Raw genomic sequence first — 19,996 nt, 5'->3', positions numbered from 1 at the left:
ATCCAATAGCAAGATCAAAAGGGTCGTCAAAAAACAGGCAAAAAGGTGGAAAACAATAAGTTCAGAGTTGAAGTTTGTCTCTCAGGCTTAGTAGAGTCACAAAATAACAATCCCTCACGTCGAGGTGAGGAGCGCAAAGTGTGTATATACTGTCGGCAGGCTAATTAGTGATTAGTCACAGGTAGCTATAACTCCGGGAATGCTGTGCAGGGCTGTGTCCAAAGTTTTTAAAACAAATCCCATGAACATTTGATAGATTGGACCCAAAAGACAGAACTGATAAGAGTTTACAGCAGGATTGGCCGGTTACAGTAATGGAGTTATGAAAATGAATGAATGTAATGCAGTGGTTCTCAAAGTGTGAGGTGGGCACCACTAGTGGGGAATTGACCTGAACAGTGGAGCGCCATAAACAGCAGGACTTTTTTGTTATCTTTAATAAAGCATCTCTTTTTCCTTTTCATAGACCATAGATTCAAAATCAAATATCCACACACAAACATAGGAGTCGTCAACATATGACTTAGAATAACATCTACTTTCCCAGCTGTTGTCCCTAGCCAGATCGTAAAAGGCACCCTAAAATGCACCCTAAAATGCAAAAGTTGATCGGAAAATACAGTAGCCCAAGACGGGTAATGAAATGAGGAGCCAAAATGGTTCCTTCTTTCAGGTGGACGTGTTTATAATTTTGAGTTTAAGTGCTTATGTTGGGGTGTCATGGTGGACACAAAGGAAGTGACGCAGAACACAAATGATTAAACAGGATTATTACAGCTGAGACTTTTTTGTGTGTTTGAAAGTACAAACTAGATGTGCTGAGCACTCAGTTTACTGCCCTGTGTGTGCCGTCAGTGTGTACATATCCCAGTTTACACACTTCATACGTCACATGAACAACAGCAGAGTGTTTAGAGCTCAGTTCTCTTCCTCCCCTCTTCTTTCTTCTCCTCCTTCTCTTTGAAGATCTTTCCATCCGGTTGCCTCCTCCAGGTCAGTTTGGCGTCTGCTGGCATCCCACTGTCCCTCAGTCTCTGCTGAATCTGGAGAACAGAACCCAAGTCATTCAGAAGCAGCTCTCAGCATGGACTGTCACACGTTCCCAGCACAGACTCACTTGTAGGGGTCTGGACTCACCTGCTGTAGGAAGGCCTGCTGCACGGCAGGGTCATGGATGTTCACATGAGAAGCTACCTTAATCTCCACTCTCACAATCTGCCTCTTCACCTCTTTGGAGTCTGCACAGAGCAAACACATGCACAGATTATTTGGATTAATAAGGAAGACACTAAGGGTGTGTTTGCACTTAGAGTTAAGGTTTTAAAACTGTTTTGTGGACAACCAAGACACATCAACATTTACACAGGTATCCAACATGCACAGCCAGAGACGTAGCTGAGCTGACCACTTGAGTTTAGATTCCGTAAATGTGAGACTTGGAGAAGGTCCAAGGACGAGCTCATAACAAGGGAGCAGATCTCACAGCTCCAGTGTAGCCATTTAGTTTCACTTTCACTGCTGTCAACACTCAAATTCACAGCAGATTTGCCCTCTAGTGTTCAAACCAAGCAAATACATTTCCATACAGATTCTCTCACCCACAATCACAAAAGGTGTTTTCATGACTTAGGAGTTAACTTCAATATTTTCTGCCATATCACACGGTTTGTCTTAAGGAACGCCTTATCTGATTGCAGTTTTTAACAATATGCTAAAACACATTTTTTCCCCCTTATGCCTCACTGATCCATTGCTGATATGAACTTTCACTGTTCAGCAGCCTGTTTGCACTCTGAACTACCTATTAGGTTTGAAACATTTGAAACAAGTGCTATCAGTTCTGAGTGGTTATGTTGGACTTATGTCATTAGTGAATTTTTTTGCTACTTGTGATTATTCTGCATCACAGCGCAAAATTGTGTTTAATACATGCAAACTGTTTATGGTTTTGCCAAAAGAGTGATCGATTCAATAAGTGTGCACAGGCAGCTGAGCATGAGCGGTGATTTATCGGTTGTGAAATTGGACGGTGTTCATGTTGTCTGTATCATTCCACTTACCACTGACTGTCATTTCAGTGCAAGGCACACTCTCATTATTGGGCTGTCCATTACTTTTATATTCTGTAAGGGAGCATGAACACACACACACACACACACACACACAAAATACTGATTCCTGCTGGAGTCCTTCTAAGATTCTCATTTCTTCTGCAGTATCTAAATGTGCTGAGTGGCCACATGTGACAGAGACAGCACCATCACAGAGAGGACCACCATCAGGAACTAGTACCACCATTACAGAGACAGCACCATCACAGTGAGGACCACCATTAGGAACTAGTACCACCATTACAGAGACAGTACCATCACAGAGAGGACCACCATTAGGAACTAGTACCACCATTACAGAGACAGCACCATCACAGAGAGGACCACCATCAGGCACTAGTACCACCATTACAGAGACAGTACCATCACAGAGAGGACCACCATTACAGAGACAGCACCATCACAGAGAGGACCACCATTAGGAGCTAGTACCACCATTACAGAGACAGCACCATCACAGAGAGGAACACCATTAGGAACTAGTACCACCATTACAGAGACAGCACCATCACAGAGAGGACCACCATCAGGAACTAGTACCACCATTACAGAGACAGCACCATCACAGAGAGGACCACCATTAGGAACTAGTACCACCATTACAGAGACAGCACCATCACAGAGAGGACCACCATCAGGCACTAGTACCACCATTACAGAGACAGCACCATCACAGAGAGGACCACCATTACAGAGACAGCACCATCACAGAGAGGACCACCATTAGGAGCTAGTACCACCATTACAGAGACAGTACCATCACAGAGAGGACCACCATTAGGAACTAGTACCACCATTACAGAGACAGCACCATCACAGAGAGGACCACCATTAGGAACTAGTACCACCATTACAGAGACAGCACCATCACGGAGAGGACCACCATTAGGAACTAGTACCACCATTACAGAGACAGTACCATCATAGAGAGGACCACCATTAGGAACTAGTACCACCATTACAGAGACAGCACCATCACGGAGAGGACCACCATTAGGAACTAGTACCACCATTACAGAGACAGTACCATCATAGAGAGGACCACCATTAGGAACTAGTACCAGAGAGAAGGAGACAGAGACTCACCTTCATAGCAGATGAAGTGACTACCATCACGATGCTGACAGCCTGTGTCTTTCCACTGACCACTGGGCTCAATTTCAGTGCACGCCACACCCTGATTATCTGGTTCTCCAGCGCCCCAGTGGCGGAATGAGGAACTGCTGCCGTCTGACCAGGCAGCTCTGAACAGGCCAATCCAGGCTTCTTTAGCTCCTCTAACTTGCTCTATCTGGTCATTCTCTGCCTGATTCCTCACACTGGCCAGGTCTGTGTGGTTCTCTCTGCAGTATCTCTGAGCATCTGCCCAGGTCTTCTCCTCAGTAACCAGCACATAGGGATGTGTGGAGTTTCCCCCTGTGGTAATGCATGGGTCATGGTTAACTGGGATGATTTGTATATCTGTACAGTATGTGTTAAGATAATGAATGATCTCGTTCTGAATGCAGTTGGATTCTCACCATCATAGCCGATGAAGGGAAGGGTCGTGCTACATAAGTTGTCATACAATTTTCCCCTTATAGCCACACACTCTTGAACACCTCCATTGGGTTGGCCTGGAGCCCAGTTCCTGAACTCTGCTTCATTCTCTCCGTAGAAATCCCTGTCAGCCAGAGACCACTGCCAGTCTCCCCTCTTCAGCCCAATCCAAGCATTTCCAGCACCTGCTTCATGGATCAAGCTCTTCACCTTCTCCATCTCTGTCATGTCGTCTATGGTGGCGAGGTCAGTGAACTTCTCTCTGCAGTACTGCTGAGCTTCTGTCCAGCTCTTCTGCTCCTTCACCACATGGAACTGACGTGGCACAGAGGAGGAGAGACTGACCAGACCTGAGAGGGGAGAGGAGCACACACACAAACACACACACACACACACATACACACACACACGTACACAGAGAGAAGAACACACACACACACACACACACACACACACACACACACACATAGAAGAATACACACACACACACACACACACACACACACACACACACACACACACACACACACGCAAGGAGTTGCAGGAGTAGGGGATGGAGTAGGTTATAGAGGGAACTTAGCAGAGAGAATACACATATGGCTTATTACATATGGACAATTGCCATGTCCAGACAGACTCTGCCCTTAACTTAAATGCATAGTCAGACTACATGCTCTCTCTCTCTCTCTCTCACACACACACACACACACACACACACACACACACACACACACACACACACACAGAGACTGACCTGAGACCAGCAGTGTTGTCATTAGAAGTAGAGTCATTACTGACGGGCCTGAGAAGAGAAGATTATTACACTGGAAACACTGGAAAAAATCAACAATCAGCATCTCTCTCCCACTCACTTCCTGTTAGTCTCTTCGCTATCCTATCACTGCGCTGGTTATAGCTCACTAGCCAGCTGATTTCACCCATAGGTTGAGTTGGTTATAGCTCATGCCCTAGCACAGCTGATTTCATCCATATTGAGCTGGTTATAGCTCATGCACTAACCAGCTGATTTCACCCATACTGTACTGTACGTTGAGTTGGTTCTAGCTCATGCACTAGCCCAGCTGGGGGTTCTATTCTTGGAACATAGGCCTACTGTAGGCACTGAAATTATAGGTGTGGCAGCCCCTCCCTGTGTCAGGATTACATAACTGCAACACAAAAGGATAATTCAATGCTCACAGTTTATTATTCGTTTTTAAAACAGCTTTTTACAGTAAAAGTATGATTTTGGGTATGATGAGTTGACATTATTTGAAGATTTGAGAAGTGAAATACTGTACATTGTTATTATTAATCATTGTATTTTCAAAGGAATCATACAGTGTATGAACAGAATATTTGATCTTGATCTCTGATGTTAACATAGAGGGTATGCAACTTTGGTCTGTCAAAAATGCTTAGATGCTATTTTACAAGACCATTAGCAATCCTATAATTGGCTTAGGAAAGAAACGTTCCATTTTAGCAGATATCTAGCGCCCTCTCTGGTGGTTGGCATCCACATTAATATTATATCGCCTTGTAGCCACCAACTACTCACATTAGCCTCTAGCTTCCCCTCACTCGACCTGTACGTACTGTATGTTGCACTGAAGCCAGGTTATTGAGACCCATGGAGGTCCACATGGAGCCGTACAGGACTGAGCCAGAAGTGGAGGAGTAATCAGATACTGAGGAAGATCTGGTCCCTCAAAGATTGGAGTTAGATGTTTCTGAGTGTCCAGTATTGTTGTTGTGTGCATTTTTCAAGTTACTTTCATAAAACACTTCAGCGTAGACTCAAAGTTATCGTAACCATACTCCTTTAGAAAATCACTAGTGTAACTCTCTTGAAAACCCATATAACCCATAAAGCAATCTGTAAGATCTACAAATGATTACGCTGTCCAACAACCTGACCTCTCATAAATGAGGCTGGAATGAATCGGATGCTGCTTCAAACTTCAAAATCAATCTGTTCTGCCAACCAAAGTGGCACATTGCTGAGTGCAATTTTAGGTCTGTACCTCCTGTGTCAGTTCCTGAGCGAGTCAAAGAAGTTTACATTTAGCTTCTATCCAATGCATGTGTCAATTACATTACAAGAGCCAATATCGCCTGAGCATCTTACTCAAGGGCACACCAGTGTAGCCAGGAATTGAACCCACAACGTTCAGGCTAATACATGTTAGCCCATGCTAGCTCCTTAACCACTACACGACCAGCACCAGCTTAGTCTGTTTGGAGATGGAATGGGAATAATTATCCTCCATAATTATTGGCACTCTTGGTAAAGTTGACTAAGAACAGATAGTTACATAGTGAAAAAAGTTACATACGTTATGGCAAAACAATGCATTTACACTGTATGTAAATGTGTACGGAAGTGCAGTTTAGATTGAATATTATACATTTTTACAATTTCATTTTGCATTGGTATTTTACAGTTTACACATCAAAGTACAATTCTCACATGCTAATACAGGGACGTGCACAGGGGGGTTGCTCAGGTTGCTCGGGCAACTGCCCAGATGGCCTTCTCGACTCATGTTGCCCTTCCGAGGGCAAACAATAATAATAAATCGTAGGCTACAATGGATGCAGAATTTCACGTGGGCCTAGATTTTTTAAAAATCGCAAAGTAAAAGTAGCCTCATTCACTTCCATTGGGGCACCGAGAGCGAAAGTCAGAAGGAGGGCAAATTCTGTTTACGTATAGGCTACTGTTGCAGCGCTTCACGCGACCGGTGTTACAGAATTTGGTGCAACACCGGCAACTGAGTTGAGCCTGCATGACAGTCTATCGCGGCCCTCGACAAAAGATATTGTCGCGGTTGTCTGGTGAGACCGACTGCCTCCTCAACGTTGTCGGAAAAGGTTAGTTTGTAATGTATAACAAACGAACAATAATCATCATGAAGTTGTATGATATTAACTAGAGATGTAATTCCAAGGAAATTACGAGTGCATGAAAATGCAAAATTTATGAGGACTTTTATTTTGAAAGAGTTGTGGGTAGAGGAAACAGTTGAACAGGATATGTAGTCTTAAGAGAGCCAGAAAGCCTGAGACAATGGGTGTTTCTCAAAGTCAAGAGCTCGTCCTTGATAGAATGCTTTCTTTCAAGTCGAGTGCTAGAGAGACAAGGCTACACACCTTCCCAGTACCCTCTCCAGCCGTCAAGATCACATGCAATGGAACAGCCTAGCGAGTGTGGAAGTGCATGTCGGTTCCGGCTGCGCGCTTAATTAGAACCGTGGAAATTGTGCTGCTTTTACAGGAGTTCCGACAACTGCGGCTGCACTTTCCTCTAAATAAACTTGTTGGAAAGTTATAATTGGCAACAGCAACGGTAATGTTAAACTTCTACAAAGTTCGTATTGGGCGAAGTTCTGAGATAAATTAATAACAAGTCTATCGCAACTTGTTCATGCACATTCACATATGCATTTATGATGAATATGCACAATAACTTGATATAAATGCCTGAGCAAATATACGATGGCATTAACAAAACACTTGATAAATCATATTTAGCCTACATTAACACGCACTGCTTCTTTGCATCTACTTTCCATCTCCCTCTCTCTCTCTTTTTTTAAACCGCACCGTCATAAAATTTCTAATTGTTCATACGCAAAGGATTGTGGGTTATTTCTTCACTCCGAGGATCCATCGATGCATCCTCCAAAATTCTCCGAAATTCTCAGAACGAAGGACTCAGTACTTGCTAGAATTTGAAAGCATCCTTGACTTTGGAACAGTGCTTGACGAGATTTGATGACGTAACGTCCTTGAAAAAGTGGCTTGGAAGGAGCAATCCTTGACTTTGAGAAGCACCCAGAGAGTTGCTGCCAGGTGGCTTTGAACACCTGGCTTAAGATTCTAATTGCTTAACGACTTTATTGTGATGTCATAATCCAATGTTAAGTCTATGGGAGAAAAAATGTTTTAAAAAAATCATATAAATTAAACGATAAAGTTTTCAAAGTTGAAATGAGATGGGGTAAAACTGAGCGAATGAGGATTTACCACTGATCTATAAATAGGTAATTGAGATTGTTAGGTGTTGCTAAGACATATATGGTTGCTAGGTTGACGTGGTTTAATAAATGTTGATAGGCAGATAGTTTAATAGACATAGTTTAAGGGCTGTGTAGAGGTAGACAGTTTAATGGATGTTGATAAGACAGATAGTTTAATGAATGTTGATAGACAAATAGTTTAATGGATAATAATAATAATAATAATAATAATACATTTTATTTGTATTGCACTTTATATTATGGACAATCTCAAAGTGCTAGAAAATTATAATGCAAATGGATAACAGATAAAGACAGATAAAAAATAATGCAATTTAAAATAGATTATATACATACACACACACACACACGCACACACACACACACACTCACACATACGTGTATAAAATATACACACACACACACAAACACACACATACAACACACACACACATCAACAAAATACATTTAACAGAAAGCTTTTTTAAAAAGATATGTTTTCAAAGTTTTTTTAAAAGTGTTCAATGTCTGTGGGGCCCTCAGGTCGTCAGGGAGGGCATTCCATAGCCTGGGAGCAGCAGCAGAGAAAGCTCTGTCACCCATCCTGTGGAGCTTGGTTCTGGGGATTTGGAGGGTGTTAATGATTGTTGACCGCAGGGGGCGTGAGGAGGTCTGGGGGGTGAGGAGTTCCTGTAGGTAGAGGGGAGCATGTCCATATATGCACTGGTGGGTGAGGAGTGTGATCTTATACTCTATTCTGAAATTAACCGGGAGCCAGTGGAGACTTTTTAGAATGGGGGTGATATGTTCATGCTTGCGCACCCTCATCAGGATCCTGGCAGCACTGTTCTGGATGTATTGAAGTCTCTGGATGCTCTTGCCAGAGATCCCAATGAGGAGTGCATTGCAATAGTCCAGCCTGGAGGAAACAAAGGCGTGGATGAGCTTCTCTGCATCGCCCAGGGTGAGAGTTGGACGGAGTTTGGCAATGTTCTTGAGGTGGTAAAATGAAGTCTTGCAGAGATGTTTGATGTGGGTGTCAAAAGTCAGTTGTGGGTCCATTTTAACACCCAAGTTGGTGACAGATGTTGACAGGGAGATGTTTTGTCCAGAGAAGGTGATATTTTTGATGGTGGAAGAGCGGAGCTGATGTGATGAGCCAACTAGAATTGCTTCTGTTTTAGAGCTGTTCAATTGAAGGAAGTTGAGCTTCATCCAAGCCTCTATCTCCTCCAGACATGTGGTCAGTGTGGATGTTGGCAGGGGAGCAGATGAAGTGGGGGTTGTCCTGAGGTAGAGCTGTGTGTCATCAGCATAACAGTGGAAAGTTATTCCGTGTCTGCTAATGATATTGCCGAGGGGGAGCATGTAGATGGTGAAGAGGGTGGGGCCCAGCACAGAACCCTGAGGGACACCACAGGTGACGTTGTGGGTATGTGATTTTGCCCTGCCCAGGGCGACGTGCTCGGTTCTGCCGGTCAGGTAAGAGTGGAACCAGTTGTAGGCATTGTCTGAGAGTCCAATGGTGTACTGCAGGCGATGGAGGAGGATGTTGTGGTCTACTGTATCAAAAGCAGCTGTTAGGTCCAGAAGGATGAGCAGAGATGGGGAACCAGTATCTACTGTCATCAGGAGGTCGTTGGTGACCCTAACCAGGGCTGTTTCTGTGCTATGGCCAGGACGGAAACCAGACTGAAACTTTTCAAACAGGTTGTTGTGTTTGAGGTGATCAAAAAGTTGTGCTGCAACTGTTTTTTCCAGAACCTTTGACAGGAATGGAAGACTGGAGATGGGCCTGTAGTTGGAGAGAACTTCTGGATCCAGTGTGGGTTTTTTTAGTAAAGGTCTGATGACAGCTGTTTTTAATGCAGAAGGGATATGGCCAGCCATGAGAGAGTGGTTTATGATGCTGGTGATGAGTGGAGAGACGGCAGAGATGTTAGCCTTCAGCAGGGCTGAAGGGAAAGGGTCCAGAGCACAGGTGGATGGCTTCATTTTTTTGATGATGTGCTCCACCTCCTCCTGTGTGGCATCAGAGAAAGAGCAGAGGGGCTGGACAATCTCAAACGGTGAGTCAGCAGTTGGGAGGGGCAGGACAGCATTGGCAGAGAGGTGGGAGCGGATGTTATTAACTTTTTGTTTGAAAAAAGTAATGTGCATGTTGCACCTCTCCTCAGTGGTCTCAGAGTGGGAGGATGAGGGTGGCTTGAGAAGGTGATTTATTGTTGAAAACAGTTGTTTAGAGTCACCTGGGCTGTTGTTGATAATGTTGGAGTAAAACTTAGACCGTGCATCTCTCAGAGCATGAGCATACTCCCTCCTGTGTTCTCTGTATGCCTGTTTGTGAACAGTCAGTCCAGAGGCCTTGAGCCGCCGCTCAAGAACACGCCCAGCCGTCTTCATCTTTCGCAGCTCACAGTTGTACCAGGGTGCTGAGCGCAAAAATGAGACTGACCTGGATGTAAGAGGGGCGTGGAGGTCCAGGAGACTGCTCAGGGACTGGTTGTAGAAATCCACTGAGTCAGCAACAGAGGGGAAGACAGTAGAGCCAGAAGAGAGAAGTTGGAGGTCCAGGGCCAGGGCATCCGCATTGATGTTTTTCAATTTTCTGAAATGGATCTGTCGCTTTGGTTTGGTGCAGGGGGAGGGGAAAGACAGCTCCATTGACACAACCTTGTGATCAGACACACCAAGATCATAAACCTGTAGGTTACTGATGGGGGCGGAGTTAGAGATGACCAAATCAAGTGTGTGTCCCCTAGAATGTGTCGGGATGTCAACATGTTGTTGTAGGTGGAGAGTGTCTAGTAGCTGAAGAAAATCAGCTGCATGGTGACATGAGGGGTTATCAACATGAATATTTAAATCTCCCAGGATTATGGTATTTGCAGAGGTAGTACAGAGTGTTGTGAGGAGATCAGATATTTCTGGGATGAAGGCAGAGTTTGGTTTTGGTGGCCGGTAGATAAGGAGAAAAGTCATAGGAAAAGGGGGCTTACATTTAAAAGCAAGACACTCACATGAAGATGTTGTAGGTAGTGAGATGGGGGTCAGCTCCAGGCCCTGTTGGTAGATGACAGCAAGGCCACCACCGCGGCCAGTGCTGCGAGCTGCCTCCAAGTAACTGTAGCCGGGGGGACAAGCTTCATTTAGGGCAGAGTAAACCTCTGGCTGGTGCCAGGTCTCTGTCAGACACATGAAATCAAGTCCTCTCTCCCTGATGTGTTCTTCAATCAGTGTGGATTTGTTGTTGATGGATTGAGCATTGAAAAGTTCGACTTTTACCAATGACTGTGGGATGAATCTCTGTACAGGTCGCAAAACACTTAAGTCCACTCCATGAGATGTATCCATCCGACTATGCGAGGCCCTGCTGGAATGCGGAGATCTCGCGATATTTCCAGTGTTGTCTGAAACTGAAACTGATGCGAGAGTCCTCTGACGATGCGTCTGCCGTGTGACGGGTGACCACCACAGAGATGGGATGTTTGTGGTAGAGCAGGCTGCATGCTTATGATAGATGAAGTTTCGTTGTCGACCGGAGCCTCTATGAGTGTGGCGACGGCGGCGAAGTATGCCTGCTACCCGACAAACATGGAGCACGTCATCTCCGAGCTTCGTATCGGTGGAGGTGTACTGCCGAAGTTCCAGGGCTGTGTAATGAATTCCTCCCATAGACGCTCCGACACATTAACTCAGTCCAGAGTGTGTTATCAGCGCTGTCACACTGGCTGCTTACCTGGGCAGTCAACCGACTAGCTCCAGCTGCTGGACAGTCAACCGACTTAACCAGCAGAGGTCCGTAGTTGAGAGATGGAGAGATGCAAGCAGGACAGGACAGGACGCACAGGTGGATTCACGCAGAGCAAGGCAGGCAGATAGACAGGCAGGCAGGCAAGCAAGCGGCAGCAGTAAGTAGCCTTCACTATGATGACCGTCAGCCAGCCTTAACTTCTCAATATAGCGCTACCATGGCGGAAAATGCAATAAAAATAACGAAAATAAAGAGCGGAATATATACACTTAATAATACTATATACTGATTGGGAAAATATTGACATGGAATTATAAAACTTTTAAAAGAGTCAAACATAAACATGCCAGATGGAGCGGCGCAAGTCTCGCCAGCATTCCGTAACCTAGCAACATTCTATATGTCTTCTATATATATGTAGATGTATAGGTAGATTAATGGATGTTGATAGGAGGACAGTTTAATGAAGGAATAAATAGTTGGAAGTACATGGATGGAGAGAAAGTGGAAATGGAAAGTTGAATTGAATGGAAAGTGGTCTTTGTTAACATTACTAGGGTGATTGCGATGATTTGTTGCAAGGGTAATTGAGATGGCTGTTAGGTTTATCATAGGGTGTTCATAGTGGTTACTCTGCTATGTAGGTTGCTAAATTAGGTGGAGGTTCCTAGGTGGTAATTGAATCAGACATGAGTGTTGATGAACAGAAGGACAATTTCCAAACTGATCATATATAGATAACACACCAGCATGGAGCTCTTGAACAGTCCAAAGGCAAACTAGGCTTAGTTTATTTTATAACCTACTGTAACATCGATATTATGTTGTGATATGAAGTCATGCATTTATGGTTAAACCATGAATGGTTGTTTTTTTTTTTGCTACAATAAACTCTGCAATTTAGCATGAGAGCACGAGGGATCACAGCAAGAGATAATTTGAGTAGACAATATGCGTGGATAAATTTACTTTTTTAGAAATGGTGAAATCTTCAGAGGTCATTCTTTTACTGTCTATCATGCAGGCTCACATTGCCTTAAACATCATAATTGTATTGCATTATCGTGACTGTAGAAGAGCTAGGGTGTGCATTGCACACAAAAATCACAGTTAGGCGACGCCGACGTTATTGGCTGAATGATTAGGTCTATATTTTTCAAATTGATAAAATATTCAACGGTCATTTCGGCAGGATGTGTAGCCGAATTACATTGATATCATATTGTGATATCCTCTTTATTCGGTTGTTAAGTCCGACGTCACGGACCCAGCAGCTATTTTGTGAAAAGACATTTATTAGCGCAGCCAGACGGGTTTTGCTACTTGTAAACTTTGTCATCACCACCTTCGTTTTAGCGGTTTAAAACAAAATCGCTAAACTTTAACAAAGTAATCACTAGCTATGCAGCAGGCTTGTGCACAATTCCGAATTTTAGAATTTGCCTCCATTCAATTCATGAGTTGGAATTTGAATTGAATTGGCCCCACCCCACAGGAAGTTGAATTTGAATTGGAATTGGAATGACAGGAAGTGGAATTCAATTCATGGCAATTCAAAACAAATTCACATGTCACATAACAGGAAGAATGTGTTGAATCTCACATACATTCAGTTCAGGGAAAATTACATTGGAAATGTAATTGATTACTGTTTTCAATTATAAATTGTGTGTTTGTTGAGATCATATCTGACATTTTGTGAAACTTAATTGTTAAACACTGCAAAAAAGGGTGTCTAAAAACAAGATAAAAACACTAAATCTGAGGTAAAAGGTACTCAAAACAAGGGAAATTTTCTGTCCATGCAGCAAGATAATTTCACTTGACAAGATTTTGTGAATTAAGATAAATAAAAAACTATCTAGCAATAAGCATGTCTACAGAGGTATTTGGAAACTTAACATAAGCTGAAATTGCTGTTTTTAAGATTACTTATAAATATAATTTTTACATCCCCAAAATAAGTAAAATATACTTAAAGGGATAGTTCGGGTTTTAAGACACGAAGTTATATGGGTTCCTCGTCAGCAACGTTGTGCATCAGCACTGACTTACCCCGCAACAGCGTCCTGTGAGCCGAGATCCAGCCGGTTTTTGATGCTGAAGAAAGTAGTCCGGCAAGTTTCTGGGGTCACGAAAGTAAAGTGTTTTTCTTCTCAAAACCATATGCGTTCAAAAGAGTGATATATTTGCACCACAAAAACGTTGTCCAGGAAAAATTCAAACCTCGTTATCACTTACTTATTTTTCGCGATTCCTATCACTGCGCGCTACTGACAGCTGGACAACGTTTTTGTGGTGCAAATATATCACTCTGTTGAACGCATATGGTTTTGAGAAGAAAAACACTTTACTTTCGTGACCCCAGAAACTTGCTGAAGAAAATAGTCCGGCATCAAAAACGATCAAAAACCGGCTGGATCTCGGCTCACAGGACGCTGTCGGGGGGTAAGTCAGTGCTGATGCGCAACGTTGCTGACAGGGAACCCATATAACTTCGTGTCTTAAAACCCGAACTATCCCTTTAATATAAGCATAAAATGCTGGTTGTAAAATGAGGTTACTTAAATTTAAACAGCCTCAGATTATATTCCTTTTTTTTTTTGGAAGAATATTTTCTGGACTTTTTAAAGTTGTTACATAAGTTGTTATAAACTGCTGTTTTAAGATGATATCTTAAATCTTAAATGTCATCTTAAATTAAGTCAAATTTTCTTGTCACTTAATCTTAAAACAAGCTTTATTTTGATGAGAATTTGAGGGAGAGATGTAAAAGATCTCATCTTAACAGTATTTACCTCATTTTAAGATTTCATGCCTATTTGAGACAAAAAAAGATGTGCTTGATTTAAGATAGTGTAAAGTTGAACACTTACATAAAGTAAGAAATTCACGCTTCAAACAATATAAATGATCTAACACTTCTAATCTATTTTTTTTATCTTGATAAGAATCAAATAATTTGCAGCGTACCCTTATATTATGTATATGAATTGATTTGAATTTCATTGAATTTCAATTCTACTTCCCTTAATTCAAATTCGAATTGTAATTCTGCATCCTGTTTTTGACCTCAATTCAAATTCAATTCAAACTCAAGAATTGAATTGGAATTTAGGAGTCATTCTCAATTCAATTCTGAATTTTGCACAAGCCTGCTATGCAGCCAGATGATATATGAATGGGTAACGTCCTGAAATAGTTGTGTCCCTTTAAGGGGAACTTAGGGGTGGAGTTTTAGGTACTTGTTTGCATATGTTTGTTTGAGCAGGTCGACGGAGTCGGAGAGTGAAGGAGTTGGACAGAGAGGTCTGTTAAATAATGCTCTGTTAAAAGCGTGAGTTGTGGCTAAGACAGCAACTCGGTTGTGATATGGCTACTTGGTTGATAAATAAAGCACGGGAAGTTTCCCTCAAGTGTGACAAAGTGTCTGGAGTATTACAATATTCATCCTGGGGGGTATTCCATCAACGCAGCTAACCGTAAATCGCGGCTAACTTTGATAAGCCTCGCTAATTTTGGAGAGAGTTCAGTTCCATTACTCCCGCTAACAGGAATCTCAGCTGAGTTGCTGGGGTAACATATGCTTCTGAACTAGCCTGGTCGGTGGCAGGCTAACTGCCGAGCTAAATTTATCTGTGTTGCAAAAAAACCCACCAGTCGGAAAACGAGTCCCAAAAGTTGGTTCCGTCAACCTGTGCTTTCGTCACCTGTAGGCCTAGCCTACAACTTAAAAAGTAGAAGGAGAAACTTTTTTTCCCGACAGTGTTGCAATCATTGATTAAGGCTACCTATTCGCTAGTTTCAAAGAATTTCTGAAAATTATGCAACTTACATTGTTTGAACTTGATCTGAGTGTGGTCCAAGGAATCTTGCGTCTCTGCATAGAGGAAGTCTGTCGTGGTGTCATGCGCAGCGTGACAGGACATCAACCGAAGCATGCTTTGCGTGTTCTCGGGTTCGGTTCCCATGCGATGAATTTATATTGGCTATGTTAACACATTAATATTGCCATGTTTAGTTATAGGCCTACTCTTTAATGAAAGGCATCACTATTGATAAAGGGTCATGTATGCTACAGTAGCTTGTTCAGTGACAGTAGGCAGGCTGTCAGTGGGCTATACGATGAGGCAGCTTATTCTGTAAAGGCTATAATAATTAAAACAGCTTCATATAGTCTATTGATTAGGCCTATAGTTTCGGATATCAAACCAACTGTATTACACAAATTAAATTAGGCCTATGAAATGACATTGAAAGCCAAATTGCATTTCAGATAATTATATTTCACAAACACTTTGGCAGAACTATATGCAAATGGGAGACAATAGGTTTTCTCCCAATACTCCCAGGACAATACTAATTTATTTTATGACCACCGAAAAAATATTTTAGAGTGAACACTTTTAATCTACAAACGTTATCAATGTTGAATAGCTGCCAAAGTTGTTTTGAGTTTAAATAGCCTATACTTATTCACTCGTTTTGTTCAGAGTGAAGACAATCAAATTCACAATTTCGTTAGGCTATCCTCCTTTTTAGGCAACTGTATGTATTTTTTTCTCTCGTGTTCAATTTGATTACTTCCGATGAAAATCCTGTAGATGGCGCTTGTAAATCGAACTGAAATCTTCTAGTTTGCCATAATTTTACGACATGCATCCTCTTTTCGTCAATCTATGGTTTTGGTCTACTTTTCTACCTCGTGCACGAGCAGACATGAAGCTGATTTTAGCCTCGTTTGAATAAACGAGGGCAAGATGCAGCTAACTTGAGTTAATGGAACGGCTTTAGCTTCAAGTGGAAGTCTACACTAGTTCAAGCCAGGCTATTTCTGTTGAGCGCCGCCTTGTTTAGCGAGGTTGATGGAATACCCCCCTGGCTGTAGCCTAACTTTAGATGAAGCAGGCTATGAGTTTCACAATAGGCTATTAACGGTGGTAAACATTTAAATGTTATGCCTAATCGCCTGCCAAAAGACGGGGATCAACACCGGGAGTTGACATTGATTCAGTGAAGTTAGCTTTATTTACAGCTTAACTATCTAGGTCTCTCGTGGTCTGCGTTATTTTAATTCACGTAACCTAGGCTAGCAATTGCGCCTGGCTTGATAACGTTAGGCTATTTGTTTTAGTCGGAAATCGTTTGGTTTGTTATGTTAACCGCACTTTGTGCATACATATGCCAGATGTGCTGCCAGATGTGGACTTCTAATGGCAGAAGCAAGCTCGGACCAGTCCAAGTTGTTTGTTGCCTATAGCCTGCTAGTTAGCGAGACAGTCTAGTGCTTCAGATTATATCCAGTGGTTTATCTAGCCCAAGTATGTTCAGGTGGCATACACAACAATCCGTTTGAATGTTTTTATGTTGACAACAAGTCATGTTGTACAGAAACACGATAGTAGTTCATTTCAGTGGGCTAGCGATTTAGTTGCTATGTGTTTTCAATAGGTTATAATGGGTCAACAAGCTAACTCTACCGTTAGAGAGCTTACGTTAACCTACAATGATCTGTGTGTCCTGAACACATTTATGTCGCATATAAACAATAAACCGTATAAAAAATAAACCATTAAAGGTGGTCAAGAAACCTTAATTACAGTGCATGCAAATGCACTGTTCTGTTCTTCCTGGGCATCTTCTTATTATTATTATTATTATTACAGTGCATGAAAATGCACTGTACTGTTCTTCCAAAACTTCTTCTTCTTATTATTCCGCTGATTTGATTTTGATTTTATTTGGATCCCCATTAGATGATGCAAAAGCACCAGCTACTCTTCCTGGGGTCCACACACAACATTCATTTGTTGTGTTGTGATCAAATTCATTTTTTCTATTCAGCTTGAACCGTTTAACCTAGAAACTTCATTCAAACGTTGCAACGTAGGTCTTCAACAGGGGCATGCTGCTATGTATTTTTCAACTTTGTAACTTTTATACTTTTTAAACTAAAAATTAAAAACTATTAAAAATTTCCCCATAGACTTAACATTGGCCTCTATGACATCACAGTCGGATCGTTAAGCAATTAGAATCTTATGCCAGGTGGCCAGCCCCACCTGCAGCAGCTCTCTCTCTCTCTCTCAGGCTTTAAGCATACAATCTCTCTGTGAAGACTACATATCCTGTTAACTGTTTCCTCTTTCCACAACTGTTTCAAAATAAAAGTTCTCACTGCAATAATACACTATTAAATCATTTAACCATTGAAACTACTCAACTATTTAACTGTTCAACCATTCCAACTGTCAGTTATCATCAACTATGCCTCCAGTCAACTACATGAGACCTCCATGTACCTAGCAACCAACATAGCAACCATTAAAATCAAGCGTTTATGACCGTTTCCATAGCAACCAACATGATTTTACTACAGTAACTTCTTTATTCCCGATAGTGGCAGCCATGGATACCCTATCAACAAATGTTTCAAAATAGAAGTCCTCAGTAGCAAGTTAGCTAGTTAGCATGGTTGGCATAGTTAGCATTGTTAGCATATTTAACATTTTTAGCATAGCTGCTAGAAATGATTAGCTAAGTTAGCTAATCAACCTAGTTAGCATGGTTAGCATAGTTAGCATTGTTAGCATAGTTAGCATTTTTAGCATAGCTGCTAGAAATGATTAGCTAAGTTAGCTAATCAACCTAGTTAGCATTGTTAACATAGTTAGCATTGTTATCATAGTTACGATGCTAGCATAACTGTTAGAAATGATTAGCTAAGTTAGCTAATCAACCTGGTTTGCATAGTTAGCATTGTTAGCATAGTTAGCATTTTTAGCATAACTGATAGAAATCATTAGCTAAGTTAGCTAATCAACCTGGTTAACATAGTTAACATTGTTATTATTGTTAGCATTTTTACCATAACTGTTATAAATCATTAGCTAAGTAAACCAATCAACCTGGTTATCATTGTTAACATAGTTAGATAACATTTTAACATACCTTTTAGAAATCATTAGTTAAGTTACAACTGGAATGTTTAAGCTTTAAACTGTCTAACTTCACACATCAACTGTCTTTAAACTATGCAACCACCATGTTTACCCTAGCTACACCTTAGTAACCATATCTACATTATCTATCTATATATTTTTGCATTTTCATGCACTGGTAATTCCTTGGAATTGCATTTCTAGTTATTCTCCTAACCAGGTCCTAATTAGCTTCAACCGTTTAACGTAGAAACTTGGTTCAAACTTTGTTACGTAGGTCTTGAAAATAAGACTAAGTCTATGTATATTTCAGTTCTGTAAACTTGATACTTTTTGAAATATTAGCAAAATATTTTTCCCCATTGACTTTTCATAGACCTCTGAAGCTGCCCTGTTGCCCATATAAGGAGATCCGGGAGTTAATTGAAGCCAACTGCCCATATATGGGAAGCTTTTTTGTAGGCGAACTTCAGAGGTCTATCGCACTGCACTGCTGATTAAGCTGATCTGCACCTGTGTCAAGAGCCAGCTGCTCAAGTTTAATTGACAGCCAGTTAAATTGAACCTGCATTATCAGCTCTCTCTGTCTACCCATTCACTCATACACACACACACACACACACACACACACACACACACACACACACACACACACACACACACACACACACACACACACACCTCACTGCAGCACTTCATATATACCACACTTCTCCATGCACTCCACAACATTCTCATCTTAACCTAACTCTTCCATTTCACTGCATCATAGAACGCCATGCTCCTTACATCCACTCACACACACACACGCACGCACGCACACTCACACGCACTCACACTCAGAGGTGGAAAAGTCAAGCTTCAGAGAGTAAAAGTCCAATCACGTATTGGTTCTATCTGTGCACTTAAACACAGGTGATCTCACCAATTAGCTGCTCTGCCTGGCTGAAGAGTTACTACTGAGAATCAGCTGGTTGGTTGGACTTTTGTTGAATTCTGGGGTATTCTGACTGTATTCATGGGTTTCATCAGGTCCCTTTGCACAGGTGTATTAATCAAGCACCATGCAGTCTGCATTGATAATCAAGGTGCTTGATTGTATACACCTGTGGAAAGGGACCTGATGAAATCCATGAATTCTGATGTGTTCACCATAGAATGGGATCCTTTAAGCTCTGATATTAGCTGCACAGTTGGCCATGTTTAGGTCAGAGAAGGCCTTGTAGCTTAGAACATCCAGATATGGGTGATAGCATGGGCCGAGGGCCGGAGCCATTGTATCTGGGTCAGAGCTGGGTTTTTCCACATGTTTGTGCCACGTTTAGTTTGTGCCACGTTTACATTTGATTCATGTTAGGAGTATAATAATGTTTCCTTATTGGATTTCTCGCTGAGACGGATCGAGAAGCCAACCGCATAGCATCACGCGCAAGATACTATGTGCCACGCTTGATAGCAATTCACACTACGAGGACTCTGTCAGTTTTACTGAGCGAGACTTAGACTGTGTCTGTTATTCACTTATTGTACCAACAATAAATCATCATTCAATCGCCGATCCTGATCCAGCCGTCAAGCTTTATTGACCAACTTCAATTCAGACATTAGAACATTAACCGAAACACA

General features: G+C 41.9%; 1 protein-coding gene across 1 annotated transcript; it reads right to left on the bottom strand.

The window, feature by feature from the left end:
- LOC134101346 (macrophage mannose receptor 1-like) lies at positions 1–4,449 on the bottom strand. Its single transcript, XM_062554963.1, has 5 exons — positions 4,405–4,449; positions 3,632–4,000; positions 3,198–3,527; positions 1,138–1,238; positions 1–1,043 (listed from the first exon to the last, which is right to left on the bottom strand). The coding sequence occupies exons 1-5, from the start codon at positions 4,439–4,441 to the stop codon at positions 912–914; spliced, it is 969 nt and encodes a 322-aa protein (XP_062410947.1). The 5' UTR covers positions 4,442–4,449; the 3' UTR covers positions 1–911.
- Positions 4,450–19,996: the final 15,547 nt, after the last annotated feature.

This window comes from Sardina pilchardus, chromosome 14, assembly GCF_963854185.1.
Source record: "Sardina pilchardus chromosome 14, fSarPil1.1, whole genome shotgun sequence".
In the NCBI taxonomy this organism is placed as follows: Eukaryota; Metazoa; Chordata; class Actinopteri; order Clupeiformes; family Clupeidae; genus Sardina; species Sardina pilchardus.
Note: the sequence above shows the minus strand (reverse complement) of the source record. Positions and strands in the feature narration are given on the sequence as shown.

Coding starts and splice junctions, on each gene's coding strand:
- LOC134101346 (XM_062554963.1), bottom strand. CDS start 4,441: ATGACTCTACTTCTAATGACAACACTGCTGGTCTCAG. Junction 3,528..3,631: donor TCCCTTCATCGGCTATGATG/GTGAGAATCCAA, acceptor GCATTACCACAG/GGGGAAACTCCACACATCCC. Junction 1,044..1,137: donor AGCAGGCCTTCCTACAGCAG/GTGAGTCCAGAC, acceptor TCTGTTCTCCAG/ATTCAGCAGAGACTGAGGGA.